Source organism: Anomaloglossus baeobatrachus, chromosome 3, assembly GCF_048569485.1.
Source record: "Anomaloglossus baeobatrachus isolate aAnoBae1 chromosome 3, aAnoBae1.hap1, whole genome shotgun sequence".
Lineage (NCBI taxonomy): Eukaryota > Metazoa > Chordata > Amphibia > Anura > Aromobatidae > Anomaloglossus > Anomaloglossus baeobatrachus.
Window position 1 is genome coordinate 671,767,346 of NC_134355.1, and position 19,623 is coordinate 671,786,968.

Here is a 19,623-nt window from a genome sequence, read left to right on the forward strand (position 1 = left end):
CTCCTCTCCCGGTACCGCCACTCTGGCTGTGTGCAGTCTCCCCGGGCACGTACGATGCCTGCAGGACCTGGCGGTGGATCACCTGATACGATCAGCTGATGCGTCAGGTGACCGCAAGTCTCGCGGTGACGCCGGGTTTTTAGCGCCCGGCCGGCTTAACCTATCAGCTGATCCTGCCATCAGGAGACTTCATCCCTGATTACCAGCAGTTCCTGCAGCGATCAGAGGGGATCAGACTCCGCTCCAGGAGCTGCCGGTAATCAGCACATAAGTGAGTATTTTTTATTTATTTTTTTTGCACTGATGCATCAGCTGATTGTATAAAAGCCGCTTATACAATCAGCTGCTGTGTCATGTGATTCACATAATTGAACCTGACATCTGATCGCTTTGCCTTCCAGCAAACCAATCAGATGATATTGCATCTGGATTGGACGGCGCGGGACCCTGACCCAGGATTACTGCGGAGGGGGGTCTTTATTGCAATAAAGATGGAGTCACTAATTGTGTTGTGTTTTATTTCTAATAAAAATATTTTTTCTGTGTTGTTTTTTTTACTCTTACTAGAAATTCATGGTGGCCATGTCTAATATTGGCGTGACACCATGAAATTTCGGGCTTAGGGCCAGTTGATAATATACAGCTAGCCCTAACCCCATTATTACCTAGCGAGCCACCCGTCACCAGGGCAGCTGGAAAAGTTGGATACAGCGCCAGAAGATAGCACTTCTATGAAACCGCCATTTTCTGGGGCGGCTGTGGACTGCAATTCCCAGCAGGGGTGCCCAAAAAGCTTGGGCACTCTGAACTGCAGATTCCAATCCCCAGATGCCTACTTGTACCTGGCTGGACTCAAAAATTGGGCGAAGCCCAAGTAATTTTTTTTTTAATTATTTCATGAACTTCATGAAATCATTTAAAAAAAAAAAAAAAAAAAGGGGGCTCTATATTTTTGGTTCCCAGCCGGGTACAAATAGGCATCTGGAGGTTGGGGGCAGCCCGTAGCTGCCTGCTGTACCTAGCTAGCATACAAAAATATGGCAAAGCCCACGTCATTTTTGGGAGGGGGAGGGGGAGGGGGGAGGGGGGGGGGCAAAAAACTCCTGCATACAGTCCTGGATGGAAGATGCTGAGCCTTGTAGTTCTGTAGCTGCTTTCTGCTCTCCTGCATACACTATTGACTACCCGCAACTATGTTTGCAATTTTGGCTGATGAAAATGATCACATTATCTATAATAATGAGGTTAAATATTGACTACCTCTATATATGTTGCCAATAAATTGCACTATTTTGCTGGTTGTCAGGATTATTTGCAGACGTGACATTTGTGCTTTATGGATTGAAGTTTCCCAGTGTATGTGACCTGGGGAACACCATCTTAAGCTGTTATACAAATTGTAATGCATTGATCACTATCCTTTTGGGGACAATTGAGCCTGTGATGTTTAACCATGACCGCTGTATTATGCTTCATTTGAATGATATTACTTACTGACCACACTGCCCTGTTGGTTTTTAATATGGTGGTTTACACATGTTTTTAACAACACTGTCTATCCATATTGTGTGCCCTCACAAAAATTAATTTTGATAATAAAGATTTATATACAATTTTTCAGATAAAGACGTGTCCAATTGGATTGTTATTTATGGGTTTATTGATAACCAATGATCATTTGTAGGCTTCAATGTAGATTTTGGGATCATGGTTTAGAGATATTAAAATTCATGATACTATGGATCTTATTCAATTAATGGTGGTTTTGTTGATTTTTTTGGTGAATTTAGGTCTAGCAATGGACTATCGCAGCAGAGATGCTAATTGGGCTACACAGTTGGCAGACGTGTTCGGCAGTGCTGGAGAGACAGCGGTACAGTCACCTTCTATGCAGTGCAGAGAGCTACAGGTTAAATTAAAATCCTACTTGCTTAAAAGAACGAAAACCTGGTGGAACAAGGCCTCTTTGAAGCAATACCTGAGTAAGGATATAACACCTAGGGGGCTCCGGGTCCAGGTGTTTCCGGCCTTCCCAGTTGAAGATGAGAATTTTAAAGAAAGGTGGGAAGAAGCATGCAGGATGTGCTCACGTACGATGATTGAACTTCTAATAGGTCATGACAAAAAACGCCTTGATGAGCTGGAGAAGGACATAGAAATGCTCAATCTTGAAATAAAACAAAAATTATCCAAGGAATCACTGGCTCAATTCGATATTGAGTTGGAGGAAGAATTTAAACAGTGGGAAACTGATATTAAGACCAAGAAAGCACGCAAATTTCAACGAGACCTAACAGATTATAGAAACAACACGGTCTTCAAATGGTATCATGAAAGGAATGGTCGACGTCCGGTTAACCATAGGTCTTCTAATCAGTCCCTGGCAGAATCAGTCTCATCAGCAGAAAGTGCTGGCAGCTCAAAAATTTCAAACCGCGAGGCCCATGGGCAGGTACCCTATCGAGGAGGTGTGGAAACCAGAAACTCCTATAAAACCAGACATAATCAGGAAAATTGGAGGAAAGATGGTCCCCATGCCAAGGATACCCTAAAGGTAATAAATTTAACAGATAAAATTCTGACTGGGGCCCAGCTTGAGGTGCTGCAGCTGGGGTTGTCCTTTTCTCCCGTGGCCAATTTCGATCTGTTCACGGGAATAAAGGACATCCAGCTGTTTGGACGCAAACTTCTGCTTAAAAAATACTTTGCGAAAAAGGATACGGGTAATCTGACTGGATTTTCTAGGGAGGAACAGGAGGCAATTAAGATTCTGGAGTCCCTTTTGGCAGAACAAAGCTCAACTGATCTTACAAGATTCCCCTCGTACACTAAAAAGAAATCAACCACCTTTCCACCCTTGTCGGCCTGCCCCACTATAGAGCTATTTGTCAAGATGGTAGTTCAAGAATTTAGATCTCTACCATCAAAAAGAACTCATGACAATTTAAGTAGCCATCAGAGACAAGCATTAAAAGAACTACAATTGATGAAGGATATAGTGATCAAGCAGGCAGACAAGGGTGGAAACGTGGTTATTTGGTCCACAAAAGCTTATGAGCAGGAGGCCTATAAACAACTACATGATAAAGCCTGCTATACTAAACTTGAGGGGAATCCAACAACTAAATTTAGCATTGAGCTTTTGGCCATACTCCAGAAGGCTTATGATGAGGGGATTATTCCCAAATCAGTCTTTGAGGGTCTTATACAAGAACATCCGGTGACTCCCACAATATACTTCTTACCTAAGATACACAAGAGTATAGAACAACCTCCCGGAAGACCTATAGTATCGGGAAATAATAGCTTGTGTGAGCCAATATGTAGATTCCTAGATCACTACCTTAAGATCAGTGTGTGTACTTTGCCTTCTTACATAAGGGACTCCACGGAATTCTTGAACAGGCTAGAAGATCTGACCATGGAAGCCGACATGGTCATGGTCACCGCTGATGTCCAATCGCTATATACTTCTATAGCGCATCAGGATGGACTTCGTGCAGCTGAGTTTTATTTGAGAATGACAGACATGGACCAACAGCTAGTGGATCTCCTCCTCTTACTTTTAAAATTTGTGTTAACCCACAATTATTTTTTATTCAAGGACCGCTACTACCTCCAGGAGAGGGGGACCGCAATGGGGGCGTCTTGTGCGCCCTCGTACGCTAACCTCTTTCTTGGATGGTGGGAGCGGTCCATTGAATTTCCGTCTGGTCCAACTGGCGCAGTCCACATGTGGCTGCGTTTTATAGATGATGTATTTATGATTTGGGAGGGGGAGATCCAACAGCTAAAACAGTTCATGGATGGACTTAATAACAATAGGCTAAACATCGGACTTACTTTTAATTTCAGCAGCGAAAGTATTGAATACCTGGATGTCAAAGTATCAAAAGGATGTGACGGCATGCTGATAACAGACGTTCATCGGAAAGGAACTGCTGTCAATTCCTTGTTGAGTGCGAGGTCCTCACATCCGGCACAAACCATCAAAGCTGTCCCAATAGGTCAGTTCCTACGTGCTAAACGTATTTGCTCAACTAACACGTTGTTTGAACATCAAGCAAATGACCTAAAACGGCGTTTTCGTTCCCGTCATTACAGGGAGGACTCCATACATAAGGGCTATACACGGGCAAAAGAAACTCCACGATCCCAGCTTCTTAAAACGGCAATAAGAGAACAAGATCATAAGGTAAGATATATCACCCCATACCACGCCCAATGGCGTGAAATGACGAATATCATTAACAAATACTGGCCTATCCTGCTGTCAGATAACGATCTAGCTGGTGTCTTAACACCCAGACCAGCTATAACCCCCAAAAAATCCAAAACCATCAAGGATTTAGTTGTCCGCAGCCACTATGTCCCCCCTCCTAATAACTTTTTGGGCAGTATAAAGGGCCCAAGATGGGGGTCTTACCCTTGTGGCGATTGTGGCGCTTGTTCACAGCTTATGAGGGTTAGTGACTTCTCTAAAAATGATGGCAGCACCACGTATAGGATCCTACATTACATAAACTGTCGCACGACAGGAGTCATCTATTGGGCTATATGCCCATGTGGGCTCATATACGTGGGGCTGACATCTAGAGAACTCAGAGTGAGGATTATGGAACACATAAGAGATATCAAGAATGCCAGCAAAGCCGTCAGTAGGGAAGATGTGGAAGCCCTTAAAAATATCCCTAAGCATTTTAGGGAATTTCATGCGAATAACTGGAGACTCCTGAAATTTAGGGGAATTGATAAGGTATATCCAGGGACGAGAGGAGGCAATTTCAAAAACCTACTTGCTCAGAAAGAGGCCAAGTGGATTACCCTTTTGGATACAATCAAACGGAAAGGGTTAAATGATGCTATCAGTTTCAGACCTTTCCTGTAGCTCTCCGCTGTATATAACAATGACTGCGGTGATTTGTCTCCAGCACTGTTTTTAATGTGTGTTTTTTATATTTCTTAATTTACAGGGCTGTGTGGATTGGCACAAATATAAATTCATAAATGAATATGCTCAAGGACATCTGAGATCAAGCAAAGATGATTTATTAATGTCATTTGTCGCATTGGTGTTTATGTATTTGCATTTGTCTGCGCTGCTGTAGACAGGGTGTGAGGACTCTATAATATGTACAAAAATCTGCAAATATAGTTCCTTAGAAAATTGGTACAATAACCATGCTTTACATCATATATATTTATATACATTGCATGATGTCTGTTATTGTACAGTTGTGCTCTCCTGTGTGGACTAATGCACTATACTGACAATATTTACCCATTGGAGAGGGTTTGCCCTCAGGTTGCCCTTACATGATATGGCCGTAGTAGCAGCACTGTGGTGTGCGCGCGCTGTTCGGGTCTGTCCTTCCCTCCCCGTGACTCCTGGCGTCCTATCGGATCCACTCCGCGCGCGCATGCGCGGTCTGGCTTCCGGGACGCCGGGAGCCGTGGTGATGGTGGCCTGGCCGGATGGCGTGCGCCGATGCACACAGGTGCGTCATATTCTGGTGTCCTTAAAAAGTGCCTTCCCCACTGCCTCTGCACCTCCTGGACGAAGCTTTCCTGCGAAACGCGTCGAGGTGCAGGGCAGTGTGGTCGGGATTGGTACCATGGCTACAGCGGGTCTGTATCTTCAGACAAACACTCTAAGGTTTATCTAAATCCTGGGCTTACGCCTATATTATTTCCTGGCTCAATGTCTATGATAAACTCCATGGCATATGATGCTATTTATAATTCTGATATACAATTGTGTATTCTTGATTGACTGCTAGAAATCTGTTATAGCCGTGGTTGCATATATGGATTGATGTATCTGGCTGTACTATCTAACTACATTTATGTGCATTAACTAGATGTACTTTCATTAACTGCAAGCATGTCCCCCTTTTGGATGTAATATCTATAATCATGTTTGATTTATGACTACCCGCAACTATGTTTGCAATTTTGGCTGATGAAAATGATCACATTATCTATAATAATGAGGTTAAATATTGACTACCTCTATATATGTTGCCAATAAATTGCACTATTTTGCTGGTTGTCAGGATTATTTGCAGACGTGACATTTGTGCTTTATGGATTGAAGTTTCCCAGTGTATGTGACCTGGGGAACACCATCTTAAGCTGTTATACAAATTGTAATGCATTGATCACTATCCTTTTGGGGACAATTGAGCCTGTGATGTTTAACCATGACCGCTGTATTATGCTTCATTTGAATGATATTACTTACTGACCACACTGCCCTGTTGGTTTTTAATATGGTGGTTTACACATGTTTTTAACAACACTGTCTATCCATATTGTGTGCCCTCACAAAAATTAATTTTGATAATAAAGATTTATATACAATTTTTCAGATAAAGACGTGTCCAATTGGATTGTTATTTATGGGTTTATTGATAACCAATGATCATTTGTAGGCTTCAATACACTATTGGATGTAGGATGCTGAGCCTTGTAGTTGTGCAGCTGCTTTCTGCTCTCCTGCATACACTATTGGATGGAGGAGGCTGAGTCTTGTGCTGGAGGGAGAGGCAGGGGGAGCACAACTACAAGTCCTGGATGGAGCATTCTGAGCCTTTTAGTTCTGCAGCTATCTGCTCTCCTGCATACACTAGTGGAGAATGAAGAACATATTGAGGAAGGAAATTAGTTTTATTTTTTTTCAACAATCTTTAATGGCATTGCTCACTGATAAAAACTGCATAAAAACGCAGTGAGCAAATCCGCAGCAAAACGCACAAAATGTGGTAAAAACGCATGCGTTATGCCGCGGGTGCGTTTTTGGCCGCAAAAAAACGCAGCGTAAAAAAAAAAACGCAGTGTGTGAACCTAGCCATATCTTCCTCTTTGGAGCGTGCACCCTTGGCCAGTGGTTATATATATATATATATATATAATTGAATAATGAATTATTTCTTGCAAAACTACAACTCTTCCCACAAAAGACAGCCATGTCAAATTGAAGTAAAGAAAAAATAAAAAAACTACTGGAATAAGTACTTTAGAGGGTTTTGTGGAAGAAGAGTGGATAAAAAAAAAATATCCGGTGGGTACAGCTGTGGGAGTAGAAATAAGTTAATAAAAAAATAAAACTTTCAATACGCAACTACTCTCTGTAATGGGAGTAACCCTGTTGATGCACAAACTTTTCCATTCTTGGTGCCTCTGATCATTTGCTCATCATTGAGCAATTTATCAGCCATTAGGATGTATTCTGTGTGGATTTGCTACATGTAATGCACAGGGAGCAGAGGACGGGGTGAACAGTCATTTTGGATACGATGTGAGGGCCTAGTAGCTAAACTTAACCACCCTTTCTCATCAGATCACTGTAGCAGCCACTTGCGCAATTCCAGTATGTAAAGATGGCGACTTCTAGATAACCACTACTCTCCAGTGGACAGAGGATACAGTAGGTGGTCGTAGTCTTCAGTGCTTTATGGATAGAGAAGGCCAGTGTCACTCACTTGCAATAATATACCCTACTCCTCTATACGGAAGACAAAAAAAAAAATAAAAAAAAAAACCAGCCATGGAGGACCAGAAGTGAGGTCTACATTTATTTTATTTTTAACAAAACAAAACAATATATATACTGTGTAGTCAAAGTACCAGGCAGTGATGTAATAAAGTGGCTGACAAAAGCAACCCAGATTTTTTTTCTCATCAAATTCTAAAAAAAAAAAAAAAAAAAATTTTTTTTGGTAAGGGGGGAGTTCGTAATGCTATTCTTTTCATAGTAGCTAGGGAGAAAAAAAAAATATATATAAATATTATTAATAGCAGCCCTTGATACACAGTATTAAATGTGTAGATTTAGGACTAAGGCCAGAATCTATGAACTCCATCAGTGCCGGCTGCTAAAATACAGGGACAAGGTGGCAACTGTTCTATGAGATTATATATATATATATATATATATATATATATATATATATATATATATATATATATATATATATATATATATATATATATATATATATATATATATATATATATATATATATATATATATATATATATAAATAATATATATTTGAATACTGCCGCTTATAGGCAAAACAAAAAAAAAAAAAATTAAAAAAACGAATGCAACTTGCAAGGAACCAGCAATAGAGCGGCCATTTTTCCTGCCATTAAACTATATCTGAATCCGCATGTGTGATATCCCGTGATTTCGCAGTGGATTGTATTCGGATTTCACCCAGTCTCCATTGTATGCTCATATTTACAAGCAGAAATAAGTCCACCACATGCAGGTTGAGATTTGTGCAATCTGATTCCAGTGCCCAATATTTAATGCATGGTGGTGGGGTGCTAGATAGGACCTCAGTATACAATTCCTAGTCAGCCCCTTTAAAAGGTGTGACCAGGGCCACAAGGAGCAGATTTGCCTTCTGTTGTAGGGTTGTTGCAGATCTTCACAACTTGCAGTTTAGCCGGGGTGAAATCCACATGTATCGAGTATTTTGCTGTGTATTGACCGGTTGGGATGAACCCTGCGCTGCATGTGGAGAGTTAGGCTCGTTCCTCCGGTTGTACCCGCTCCTGACACGTAGGACAATACCAGGTGAGTCTCTGCAGGCCACGCGGAGGTCCGATGGTTTCCTTCACCACCTTATGCCCCTTCGGGCAGAGCTCCTTCATGTAGATACTGTAGTGCAGCGGTTCTCTCTGCATCTTGATCCGCAACCACCGGGCGGTGAAGCTTATAGCGTGATCAATGACGGCACGCAGGGTGTCCGCTGGCAGCAGCGACCCCAACGACAGAGGGTGGACTTGTGCCAGGAACAGGATCTCGTTCTTAATGATGTTCCCTGGAGACAATTATATTATAACGTGATACAGATTAGAGCTGTGGTCTCCAAATCTGCTGGGAGTTGTAGTTATCCAATATTAGGAGAGAAACTACTGTATTGGAAATCCTACCTACTCCAGAGAAGTGCCGCTGATCCATCAGACTGATACAGACCGGTCGGGGACCGGACAACGCACGCAGAGCCTTTTCTTTATCGAAATCCAGAGATAGGATATCACAGGTGGGCTCCACGTGTGGGGACGAGCACCACAGTATCCGGCAGTTGTAGAACACAAGGAAACCCCCCGCGGAGAAGTGCAGAATTAACCTAACGAGGAACAAGAAAAGAATTTTAACCATTCCTGACAACTATATGTTCATAGAACAGGAATAGGATTTTCTCAATTGTCAAAGGCGACCAAGTCAACTGGTCACCATAGAAGATTCCCAAAAGTCAAACCTACCACTGAGGCCATACCCAGAACCTTTAGCTGGACTGCTGGGTCTCAAACCCCAGAGGTGGAGCTGTGTACCTGGGTGTCGGGTCTTTCCAATCGCCTTTCTTGTTCCCTTGCCTCGCACGAGCTAGCTCATTGACACGAATACTCCCGTACAACCCAAAGTGGAAGCGCAGCCATTTGCATCTGGGACTTGCTTCTTCATTCTCCCAAGGGCCGAGGTCATCAGGACTCGTGGTGGTAACGGAAACATCCACACTCTCCTTTTTTGAGTGGTCATCATCCAGCTCCTGGATATTAGCAGAAGGAGCTTTGTGTCTTACGTCGGAGCCAAACGCCACATACAGATTCTTCCCATGGACCTGCAGATACAGGAGGACACCATGACTTATGTCACCTGTGAGGACCCAATGACTTTAAATGAAGCCTACAAATGACCAAAAGTCACCATATGGCCCCAACAAAAACAACCAAAACAAAAACGCAGCGGGGACCTTATGATTATGCTCCATTTTTACATGTGGGCACCATGTGCAGCCAATGCATATGCCTCCAAGAACCCATCCACAGGCAGTGGCCAATTGCAATCTTTTTATATTTTGTATGCAAAACTAAGTTACCTGCAAAGTCATGCAGCCATTGCCCATTGCATGAGTGGCACAATATGTAAACCCAAGCTTAAAGGGTTATTTCCCTATCTTAACATAAGGTTATTGTCAGTGGCGTAACTGAAGTTCGATAGGTCCGATGCAAAATTTGTATATTCCATCAAATAACATTATGCAGCTCCCATATAGTAGTATACAACCCTTATATTCCACTATATAGCAGTATGCAGCCCCATATAGTAGTATGCAACCCCCATAGATTAGTATGCAGCCCTTATGTTCCACCATATAGTAGAATGCAGCCCTTATATTCCACCATATAGTAGAATGCAGCCCTTATATTCCACCATATAGCAGAATGCAGCCCCATATAGTAGTATGCAACCCTTATATTCTGCCATATAGTATTATGCAGCCCTTATATTCCACCATATAGTAGAATGCAACCCCCATATAGTAGTATGCAGCCCTTATATTTCTCCATATAGTGTTATGCAGCCCCCATATAGTATTATGCAACCCCCATAGTCCACTGGCCACATATACTCAATTCTCTTCATTCCCCCACTTCTCTGGTCTCCTCAGTGTCCACTGTTCCGCACGCCACTTGCTGAGATCCTCAGGCCCCCTGAACCTTCATCATTGTTTTGCCCCTGGGTATTGTTTGATAGTTCTAAATACAAACACTTTTGCAATTTACTGATTATCAAAATTCGCAGCCATTCATGAGATATTAACTCTTTCCTTACAAAACTCGTTTACTAGGAAACAAACCACCTCTGCAACCTAGATTGTAAGCATTGTGCTGAAGTTGGAAAGTATTCTGGGGGTAAAAGCACATCAGCAAATCGGGCCAGCTTCAAAGTAGTGCTTACAAGCCCAATAGAAGAGAACTTGGGAGCACTGCGCATGTTCTGCCATCTAGCTGCAGTGGTCAGTCTCCAAGGCAACAAGCAGTAAATAAAATAGTTAATAGCTCAAGAATGGCTGATAATTTTAATAGGAAGTGCTTGTATTTACAAGCACAATCTGACCATACCCATAAAGAGGCACACATTTCACTAAACTTTATTAGGGCACACAATATCCAGTCACTACGACGGGATAGGAGGTCTTTCTTGTCCGCAGCATTTGGTCATGTCTAGAGTTGAGCGGATCGGCTATAATCCGGGTCCAACGGATCCGGATCGGGTTACAGACAGACACAGACAGAGACAAAAAAAAAAACAAAAAAAAAAACGGATCCGGATCATGCACCCCGGATCCCGGGTGCTGGTCGGACTCGGATCGGAACCTCGAACCGTGCGGATCCGGACTTTTAAGATCCGGGTCCGCTCAACACTAGTCATGCCATGTCACCAAGAATTCATTGAGACCCGGAGTACACCAGGGCTGAGGTGTTCTGGCAGCGAGCGCAACAGGAAGGAAACTGTTAAGAATTTCACAGTTTGAGTTTTGAAAGTTTCAAAATTGAGGAAACAAAAGTTAAACGGTTTTTGGAGATTTAAAGAGAACAATAAACAAATTCTGTTCAAGAGATACACAACTTTCTAAATAGTCTTCATTAGACCAGGTTTACCATTTTGTGCTGCAGCATTCTAAAATCCATTATCTGAGTGATTTGCAGAAGTGTTACAAGTCTATCAGAGCTCCTGATTATGACAGCTCTCCCCCTGGGTTGTACACAAATCTCAACAGTATGGAGAGGGGAGAAAGCATGTACAGTTTCAGGGAGGGCAGGGAATACCAGCTGTAAATGAGGAGGAAATAAGTGCAGGATAGAAGCTGTGCTGGTGTATAAGACAATGAAGACATACTGCGCTCATGTCCAGCCTATATTACTGAGAAAGACACTCTTAATGATTTGGGCCATTTTATTCCATGCCACCCTTCCTTAGCGACTGACTGTCTTTACTAAAATGGCACTGTCACACATGTGGAAACATTTTTTTCCATATCACAAGTGTAGTGTTGGCATCCCTGCACACCTCACTTCCCTCCCTGTAGAGAAGCGCACTTAGTCACCGCCGCAGTCAGCTTACCACACTACCCAGCTTCCCCGCAGTACTCCACATGGGCGCTTCCCGTTTCCCTCCCCCCCCCCACGGCCTGTGCACACGGCACAGGTCCTCTGGGAGTGTCCCTAGGGCGTGCGCTCGCGCCGCTACTCTTCTCTTAAAGGGCCAGAGTGTCATTCCCTGGAAGTGCCTCTCAGAGTATTGCTGCAAAACACTGGGTACTTACTGAGAGGCACTGGATACTTAAGGCACTCTCCCACTAGGGGAGGTGCCTGATCACCATGTTCACTTAGAAGTCCAGTGCCCTAGCCAGCCAGTTGTCAGGTCTCTTTGTACGCTGTGCTTCCCGTATCAGTATCCCCCCCCCTTCCCATCTCCCGGTCCTGTCGATACCAGTGTCCGTCCCTCCCAGCTGTCAACGTAGTACGAGTGACTGTCGGTCCACCCTGGCTGTGCCATCTGCTTCTGCTGTCCCGGTGATCCTGTAGTATGAGTGACTGTCCATCCGCCACATCCATCCCGGCTGGACCTGCTACTCTAGGGACTGCCTGTCTGCACCTGTGTCAGTCCTTACCCTGAGGGGATATCTGCCACAGTCCCGGTCGCTGCCCTGGGAGTGGTATCTGGCGCCTGGCTCAAAGTGAGCGCTTAGTTAAACCCTCTAAAGGAGAAGTCCAGGGGTCCCCTGCGGTCCGGTGGGTCCAATCCTGCTCGCCGCTATACAATCAACAAGCCGTCAAATCTTTATTTGTATAACATGTGATAACCCCTTTTATTACCTGACACTCCTGAATCCACTGCCCCATTAAATCCTGCAGGGCGATCTGCTTGGTTCTGCCGCCAACCTTCACCACCTGCTGTCCCACGAAGGGAGAGACGAGGGAGCAGAAGCGCCGCACTGTGGGTCCTTCTGGCATTTCTGAAGTCTGGAGACAAAAATATTTCTGGGTCAATAAGTCTGTATTGAAATAAGGGAGAATTAAATCACCTGCTCAGGAATGTCTGGAGAAGCTTCACTAGAGCCCTGCTAGAGCCTTTCACACAATGTTATCACTAGCACTGGCGATTATCTTGTCCAAAAAAAAAAAAAAAAAAAAAGAAAAATTGACACATACATATCTACACACACCACTTTCAGGATCATATCCATTTTTTTTTGCTTAAAAATTTTTTTACAGGACCAAACTTATTTTTTGTTTGGTCTTTTCTTAAAGGGAAGGTGTCAAAAAAAAAATGTCTTCGATAACTGAAAAAATATAGAGTATTAATGTTATGTTTAAATATTTGTTTTTAATTCAGAATTTTTTTTAAAAAAATTTAAAGTTTGATATTTCCCACCCTTAAACACTAGGGGGAGCAGCTGCTGAAATCCTACAGAAATCCCACTGTAGAAATAGCCTGGAATTCAGCTGCAGTAAAGTGGGCGGAGTCTGCTCTCCTGTGTGTGATGTCACCTCCCAATCTAGGGGTTTCCAAAAGGATAAGAGAAGATGAAGTTTAGGATCACAGTGCGGAGCAGTTTTGTTGTTGGCCGCAAAGTGATAATATGTCCAAATTGTCACCGCGGACAGCTCCATAGTGCTCTACTGTATCCCTATGCCCCGCTGCTGGCTGTTTCGGTATGCCTCACTGTATCCCGCGCCCCCATATACTGTGCTGCCGGCCGGGATCGGAGATCCGAGGTGACATGCGGCGAGGAGGGGTGATCCGTAGTGCAGTGCCACTCAGGCTGCAAATCACCGCTCCCAGCCGCATGCACTCACCTCAGACCTGCGCCCCCGGCAGGATGTCCTGTCAGCAATCACAGTATGAGCAGCGGATAGAAGCCAGGAGGTGAGTACAAGTGGGAGGAGGGGTGAGCGGCGGCGGTGGTGTAAGTGTGGCGCCCTGGACAAGCCAGGGGCCACAGAGAACAACACCATCACACCCCACACTCCCGGTCAGGCACATCAAAGTCAGACACAAAACCCTTGTTGCCTTCCTCCAGGGGCTGATGATCACACCAGGGGGTGGGCCAGGCGGTTGGCCCCGCCCACCGAGGAGTTCACAGTCCTGGAGGCGGGAAAAGCAGGCAGATCAGTTTTGAGATGAGTTGAGGAGTGGAGAGAGATTAGAGTTAAGAGTTGAAAGTGGAAGGAGGAAAGTGGCAGTTAAGCAGCCTGAAGTTGGTCCAGGTGTGGGGCCCGGGCGGTACAGCAAGGTTGGCAGACGGTGGTGACCGTCTGCAGGAGTGGCCTATCGGAGTTTACCGTAAGGACCGTGGACGCGCGGTGGCCCGGCGGTACCGGACCGGTACGCAAAGAGAAGCCAGCACCAACCGGCAGGGGCTTACGGACCCCGGCAAGGCTAGGAGTCGCCGTGAATTTGCCAAATCCGTTAGCGAAGGGAACCTCCTGGGTTTCCCAGTAGCCAAGTCCTGACAGAAGGCAACAGTCCAACCGTGAGAGGGAAACACAGTCACCGTCAAGGCTAAAGTTCCCAGGGCCAGAGCCTGCGGGCAAAAGGGGCTCCTCCAGCAACCTCCAAGCTGGGGAGCGGGTTACCGGTGGGAACCCATTGGAACCGTTTACAGTACATAGGTGCAGGGAAAGGCAGTCACCATCAACCTGCCGGGAGGAGAAACACCGCAGCCGTCTGTGGGACCCGTCCATCCAGCCGAGTGTTTTACCGAGAACTGTGTCCTCATCATTGGCTGAGTGAGTACCACCGTGCCGTGCGGCACAACGCTGCCCCTGCGACCCTGCACCTTACCAGGCCCCGTAACCCGCCTGCCATCCTTCCCTACCCCATCACCGGGCCCCGGGACAACCAACCCCCTATCCACGGAGGGGAGAACTAACATCAAAGCTGCTCCCTGTCACCGCTCCCGGGATCCCCGTCCAGAGCAGCGGTGGTGTCACCAATATCACCACAACCGTGGGTGGCGTCACGGACAATAACCAAATCCCCACAATCAATCCCCACCCTTTTCACTCACGGGCGAGGAGCGCCGCTCAAGTCCCCGGGATCCGGCCCACCGCTCGAGCCACCACCGAGCAGCAGCAGCCGGACCCGAGCAGTGGGAGAGCGCAGTGTCCCCTCCTCTGCCCGCGACATAAGCGGCGGAAAGGGGGGGGGGCTGAATGGCAGAGTGGTGGAGGGGTGCGTGGCAGAGTGCAGAAGGAGCAGCACACCAGGATCAGTAATGGTGCAATCACTGTTGCCCGGCGCCAGTACTCACCCCATCCATCCCTGCGGGTGACTGAGGGAAAGTGGAGCAAACAGCATACAATGTGAGCTCCACAAAGATGGCGCTGATCTCCTCCCTCTGCTGTGATCTGGACAGTTCAGGGGGCGCGTCCATTTCACAGTAGACGCCTTCTCTAATGTTACTAAATGGGGGTCGGATTCCGACGCCTGTCCTCTATGCACAGGGGCTGCCATAAAGGAGGGGAGTAACTGTCGTTACAAAACACCAAATCCAAGATGGCAGCCCCCAGTGCCTCCAGTAAAACTAGAATTAAATGAAGACTAAATAAACGGTGAATTTAATTTTGTATTAAAAAAAAATACTTGATTTCATAATCACTATTAATACAAAAATAAAAACCGCGACCTTTAAACATTGGAATACAGATCAGTTTCAGATAGAAAGAAAATCGTAACTGGCTAATGGATCCGTTTTCCATAGGCTTCAATGTAAATAAAAAAAAAAAATAATTATAATATATATATATATATATATATATATATATATATATATATATATATATATATATATATATATATATATATATATATATATATATATATATATATATACACACACACACGATTCTGCAAAAATCAGTTTTTCAAAATTGTCAAAAATAAAAAAAAATAAAAAGTTTCCACAACTTTCTGTCTACATATTGCTGCTGGATCCATTCTAACGGATTACTAATGGACCTTAATGCACCATTGCAGCGGCTTTTATTTTTCCAGAGCTGGAGTGGCGCTTTAAATCTAAGCCCCTGTTCTATACTCACCTCTTACGTACGCCGTTCCGGTCCCGCAGCGCGATCTTGTGCCCACAACAACTTACTGCCTGGAAGTTAGACGCTACATCACGAAAGGTCAATGCAAAACTATGAGAGCCAGGACAAGGCTCCCATAGACATGTAATGAAAATGGAGTTCCATGAAACACTGGAGCACGTGTTCTGCGCTTAGGTCTTGTTGCCCTGCATCTAGTCAGCGCTGACTTCTGCCTCCCAGGCTTCACACACAACAGCAATGATCAGGACCTGCACTCGGCTGCAGTGCTCACTTCGTATTCATTAACGCTGTCTAATGGCGGGAAAACCACAGCTGATTATGGTGGGGGCACACGTGACGTCACAATGTAATGTGAGCCCCCGGGACCAGAAGACCCGCAGCACTGCTGGAAGGAGTGCAGTGCCTGATGTCAGGCAAGAAAGCTAGAGAAGGAAGCTCTCCCTCAGGATCAGTAATACAATGACTGCACCAGCAGAGTAGTGAGTGCAGCTCTGGAGTATAATACAGGAGGTAACTCAGGATCAGTAATGTAATGTATGTACACAGTGACTGCACCAGCAGAATAGTGAGTGCAGCTCTGGAGTATAATACAGGAGGTAACTCAGGATCAGTAATGTAATGTATGTACACAGTGACTGCACCAGCAGAATAGTGAGTGCAGCTCTGGAGTATAATACAGGAGGTAACTCAGGATCAGTAATGTAATGTATGTACACAGTGACTGCACCAGCAGAATAGTGAGTGCAGCTCTGGAGTATAATACAGGAGGTAGCTCAGGATCAGTAATGTAATGTATGTACACAGTGACTGCACCAGCAGAATAGTGAGTGCAGCTCTGGAGTATAATACAGGAGGTAACTCAGGATCAGTAATGTAATGTATGTACACAGTGACTGCACCAGCAGAATAGTGAGTGCAGCTCTGGAGTATAATACAGGAGGTAACTCAGGATATGTAATGTAATGTATGTACACAGTGACTGCACCAGCAGAATAGTGAGTGCAGCTCTGGAGTATAATACAGGAGGTAACTCAGGATATGTAATGTGATGTATGTACACAGTGACTGCACCAGCAGAATAGTGAGTGCAGCTCTGGAGTATAATACAGGAGGTAACTCAGGATATGTAATGTATGTACACAGGCAGGTGCACACGACCTGTTTGATGCAGGTTCTGCAGCAGGGATATATGGCTGGTATCTGAACTGCTACAATAATAAGCTGCTCCAATCACAGCCTGTTAACCCCTTAGAAGCAAAAGGTCAATTTTAACAACAGCATCTAAGAGGTTGGAAATATGGAGTCATCGAAAACCTCACAATGGTAGCTGCAGGCACCCATCTGCCATGTCAGTGCACTCATTAAGCCCAGCATGGGCACTATAGAGGGCACAGCTGCAGTTTACATGTGAAGGGGGGGGGGGGGGGGGTCATATTTAGTACAAAGAGGTGGCTGAATATACCCACCACTCAGCTCCTCCATGTAGGCCATAGCCCAAAAGTTGGTGTATATATATATATATATATATATATATATATATATATATATATATATATATATATATTTTTATGGAGATGGCAGGTCACAAAAAAAAAAAAATAGAATATAATTTGTATGACCTACAATAAGATATAAATAATGATATTAGAACTTACATAAAATCGTTAGAAGCTGCACACGATGTAAATGCAGAGCAGCTGCCTGCATCCTACTTTGTAGTCACACATTACATTACCTGTTCATAGTGCTGACAAAAAAAAAACCCCACAAACAACCCTCTCGCACCCCTATTCCAGCACATTCCCTGATTCAGCTGTGGATGTTTTACACTACTTGGACGATTCCATTTCCATTACACAGGGAGGTTTGTTCCCCTATTCACTACTTGGACAATTTACCAGTCACTCTTTGCCACTGCACAGCAGGGGATGATCTCTATCACCGCAGTTTTGAAACCGTGGACTAAACCATTCTGAATTGCCAGAAATTATTATACCCCCTATAATAGCCCATTGACTGCTTCCGTTCCGGGGCTTTTGCACTAATTGGACAGTTCCATTTCTACTGAATAGGGAGAGCTGAATTTGGATCCTCTCCACGTTGTTTGGTCGGGCTAAACCATTTCTCCAGATAGCGGATGTATGTATTATTACACCCCTATTGTAGCACAGTTCCTGATTCCTCTCCGCACATTATGCATGGAGTTGCCGATTCCATTTTCAATATGTGGGGGTGTATAAGATTAGCCTTCTTGGACTGCACAATGTTTTCTTTCTGAGCACTTTAAAAAATCACCATTTGTCCTGTTAACTATGTGGTTTATTTATATATATTTGCATATATCCCATACCAGGCATTAGAATCAGTGCATGATTACAAAAATGACACCTTTATCCCAGAAACAGCGCCACCGCTGACCTCAGGTTGTGCCTGGTATTACAACAGTTTCATTCGCATTATCAGAACTGAACTACATTTTTTTTTTTTTCCGTTTTGGGGTTTTTTGGGGATTTTTTTGCATTTGGGTCTAATAATAATTTTTACATTTGGATTTCATTAAAATATTCCACTCTTTGGCTCTTCCTCTCTCTGCACATTCAACTTTGATGTGGTCTGTGGCCATAAATCAGCTGGGGGGACATAGAAAAATATAACTAAAAGACTTACAAACTCTCCCATAACACTGTCAGAAGGAGCTCGCTGATGGATTCTCAGTTAACTCATTGCCGTCAGAGGTTAAAAAAGGGAACTGGTGCAAATTTTTTAATGAAACCCAATTGCAAAAATGATTTTGAGCCCAAAATACATGCACTTAGGTAAGAAAAAAAAAGATTGTCCCAAAAGGTAGACAACCCCTTTAAATATATTTTTTTATTATTGCCGGTTTTATATATAGCTGAGGCTGGTATTGTGGCTCTAGTTATGGGGTAAATTTTGATTCCTGCACTGCAGAGCTGATCCCCATCAGTTAGGACCCAGCGATCACATGATCACTGGGGCCGGAGGAGGAAGCAGGGTAAGTGCTTTCTATATTGAATGCACAGCAATAGGTAAGGCAGCGTTGGTAATAAACCATCTTTGCCTTCTCAATCGACAATTATTTTTCCTAAAAATTTTTTTTACTAATTTATTTGTAAATATATTTTTTCAAAACATGGAGATGCCGGGGATTGAACCCGGGGCCTCATACATGCGAAGCATGCGCTCTACCACTGAGCTACATCCCCTGGTGGGAATACATTGATTGTTCTTTAGAATTCCAGTCTGTCAATCATTTACACCCTGAATGAAGCCTTCTTTTTTCTTCTCCTCTCTGGGTTTTGCACACGGCATCCGCTGCAGATACAGACAGTGTGTGAACACTGCGTCTCAGCCGATCACACGTGCACATTGTTATGCAGAATCTGTGACTTGTGCTGACAAATTTTGGCATAAAAGATTCGCTCCCAAAAAACAGACAGACAGCAGACAGACAATGAAGGTGCGAATGTGCGATCTGCGCTCCACTCATTGTCTATGGGACTGACAGAAATAGCAGAATGCTGTACCCGGCAATTAGACAATGAATCCAGAGGAGGGGCGCATGAGTGATCTGTACTCCATTCATTGTCTATGGTACTGACAGAGACAGTAGAATGCTGTACCCAGCAGACAATGAATTCAGAGGAGGGGCACATGTGCAATCTGCGCCCCATCCATTGTCTA

General features: G+C 44.3%; 1 protein-coding gene, 1 long non-coding RNA gene and 1 other non-coding gene across 3 annotated transcripts; 1 reads left to right on the forward strand and 2 right to left on the reverse strand.

The window, feature by feature from the left end:
- Positions 1 to 2,007: 2,007 nt before the first annotated feature.
- Positions 2,008 to 4,456, forward strand: LOC142295745 (uncharacterized). Its single transcript, XR_012751540.1, has 3 exons — positions 2,008 to 2,554; positions 3,856 to 4,007; positions 4,105 to 4,456. It is a non-coding gene; the product is annotated as an uncharacterized LOC142295745 (long non-coding RNA).
- Positions 4,457 to 8,117: 3,661 nt separating this feature from the next.
- On the reverse strand, positions 8,118 to 12,819 carry NEIL2 (nei like DNA glycosylase 2). Its single transcript, XM_075338835.1, has 4 exons — positions 12,682 to 12,819; positions 9,352 to 9,638; positions 8,950 to 9,146; positions 8,118 to 8,837 (listed from the first exon to the last, which is right to left on the reverse strand). Exons 1-4 carry the CDS (start codon positions 12,817 to 12,819, stop codon positions 8,539 to 8,541), a joined length of 921 nt encoding a protein of 306 aa, XP_075194950.1. The 3' UTR covers positions 8,118 to 8,538.
- Positions 12,820 to 19,073: 6,254 nt separating this feature from the next.
- TRNAA-CGC (transfer RNA alanine (anticodon CGC)) lies at positions 19,074 to 19,145 on the reverse strand. Its single transcript has one exon. It is a non-coding gene; the product is annotated as a tRNA-Ala (tRNA).
- Between the last annotated feature and the right edge of the window lie 478 nt (positions 19,146 to 19,623).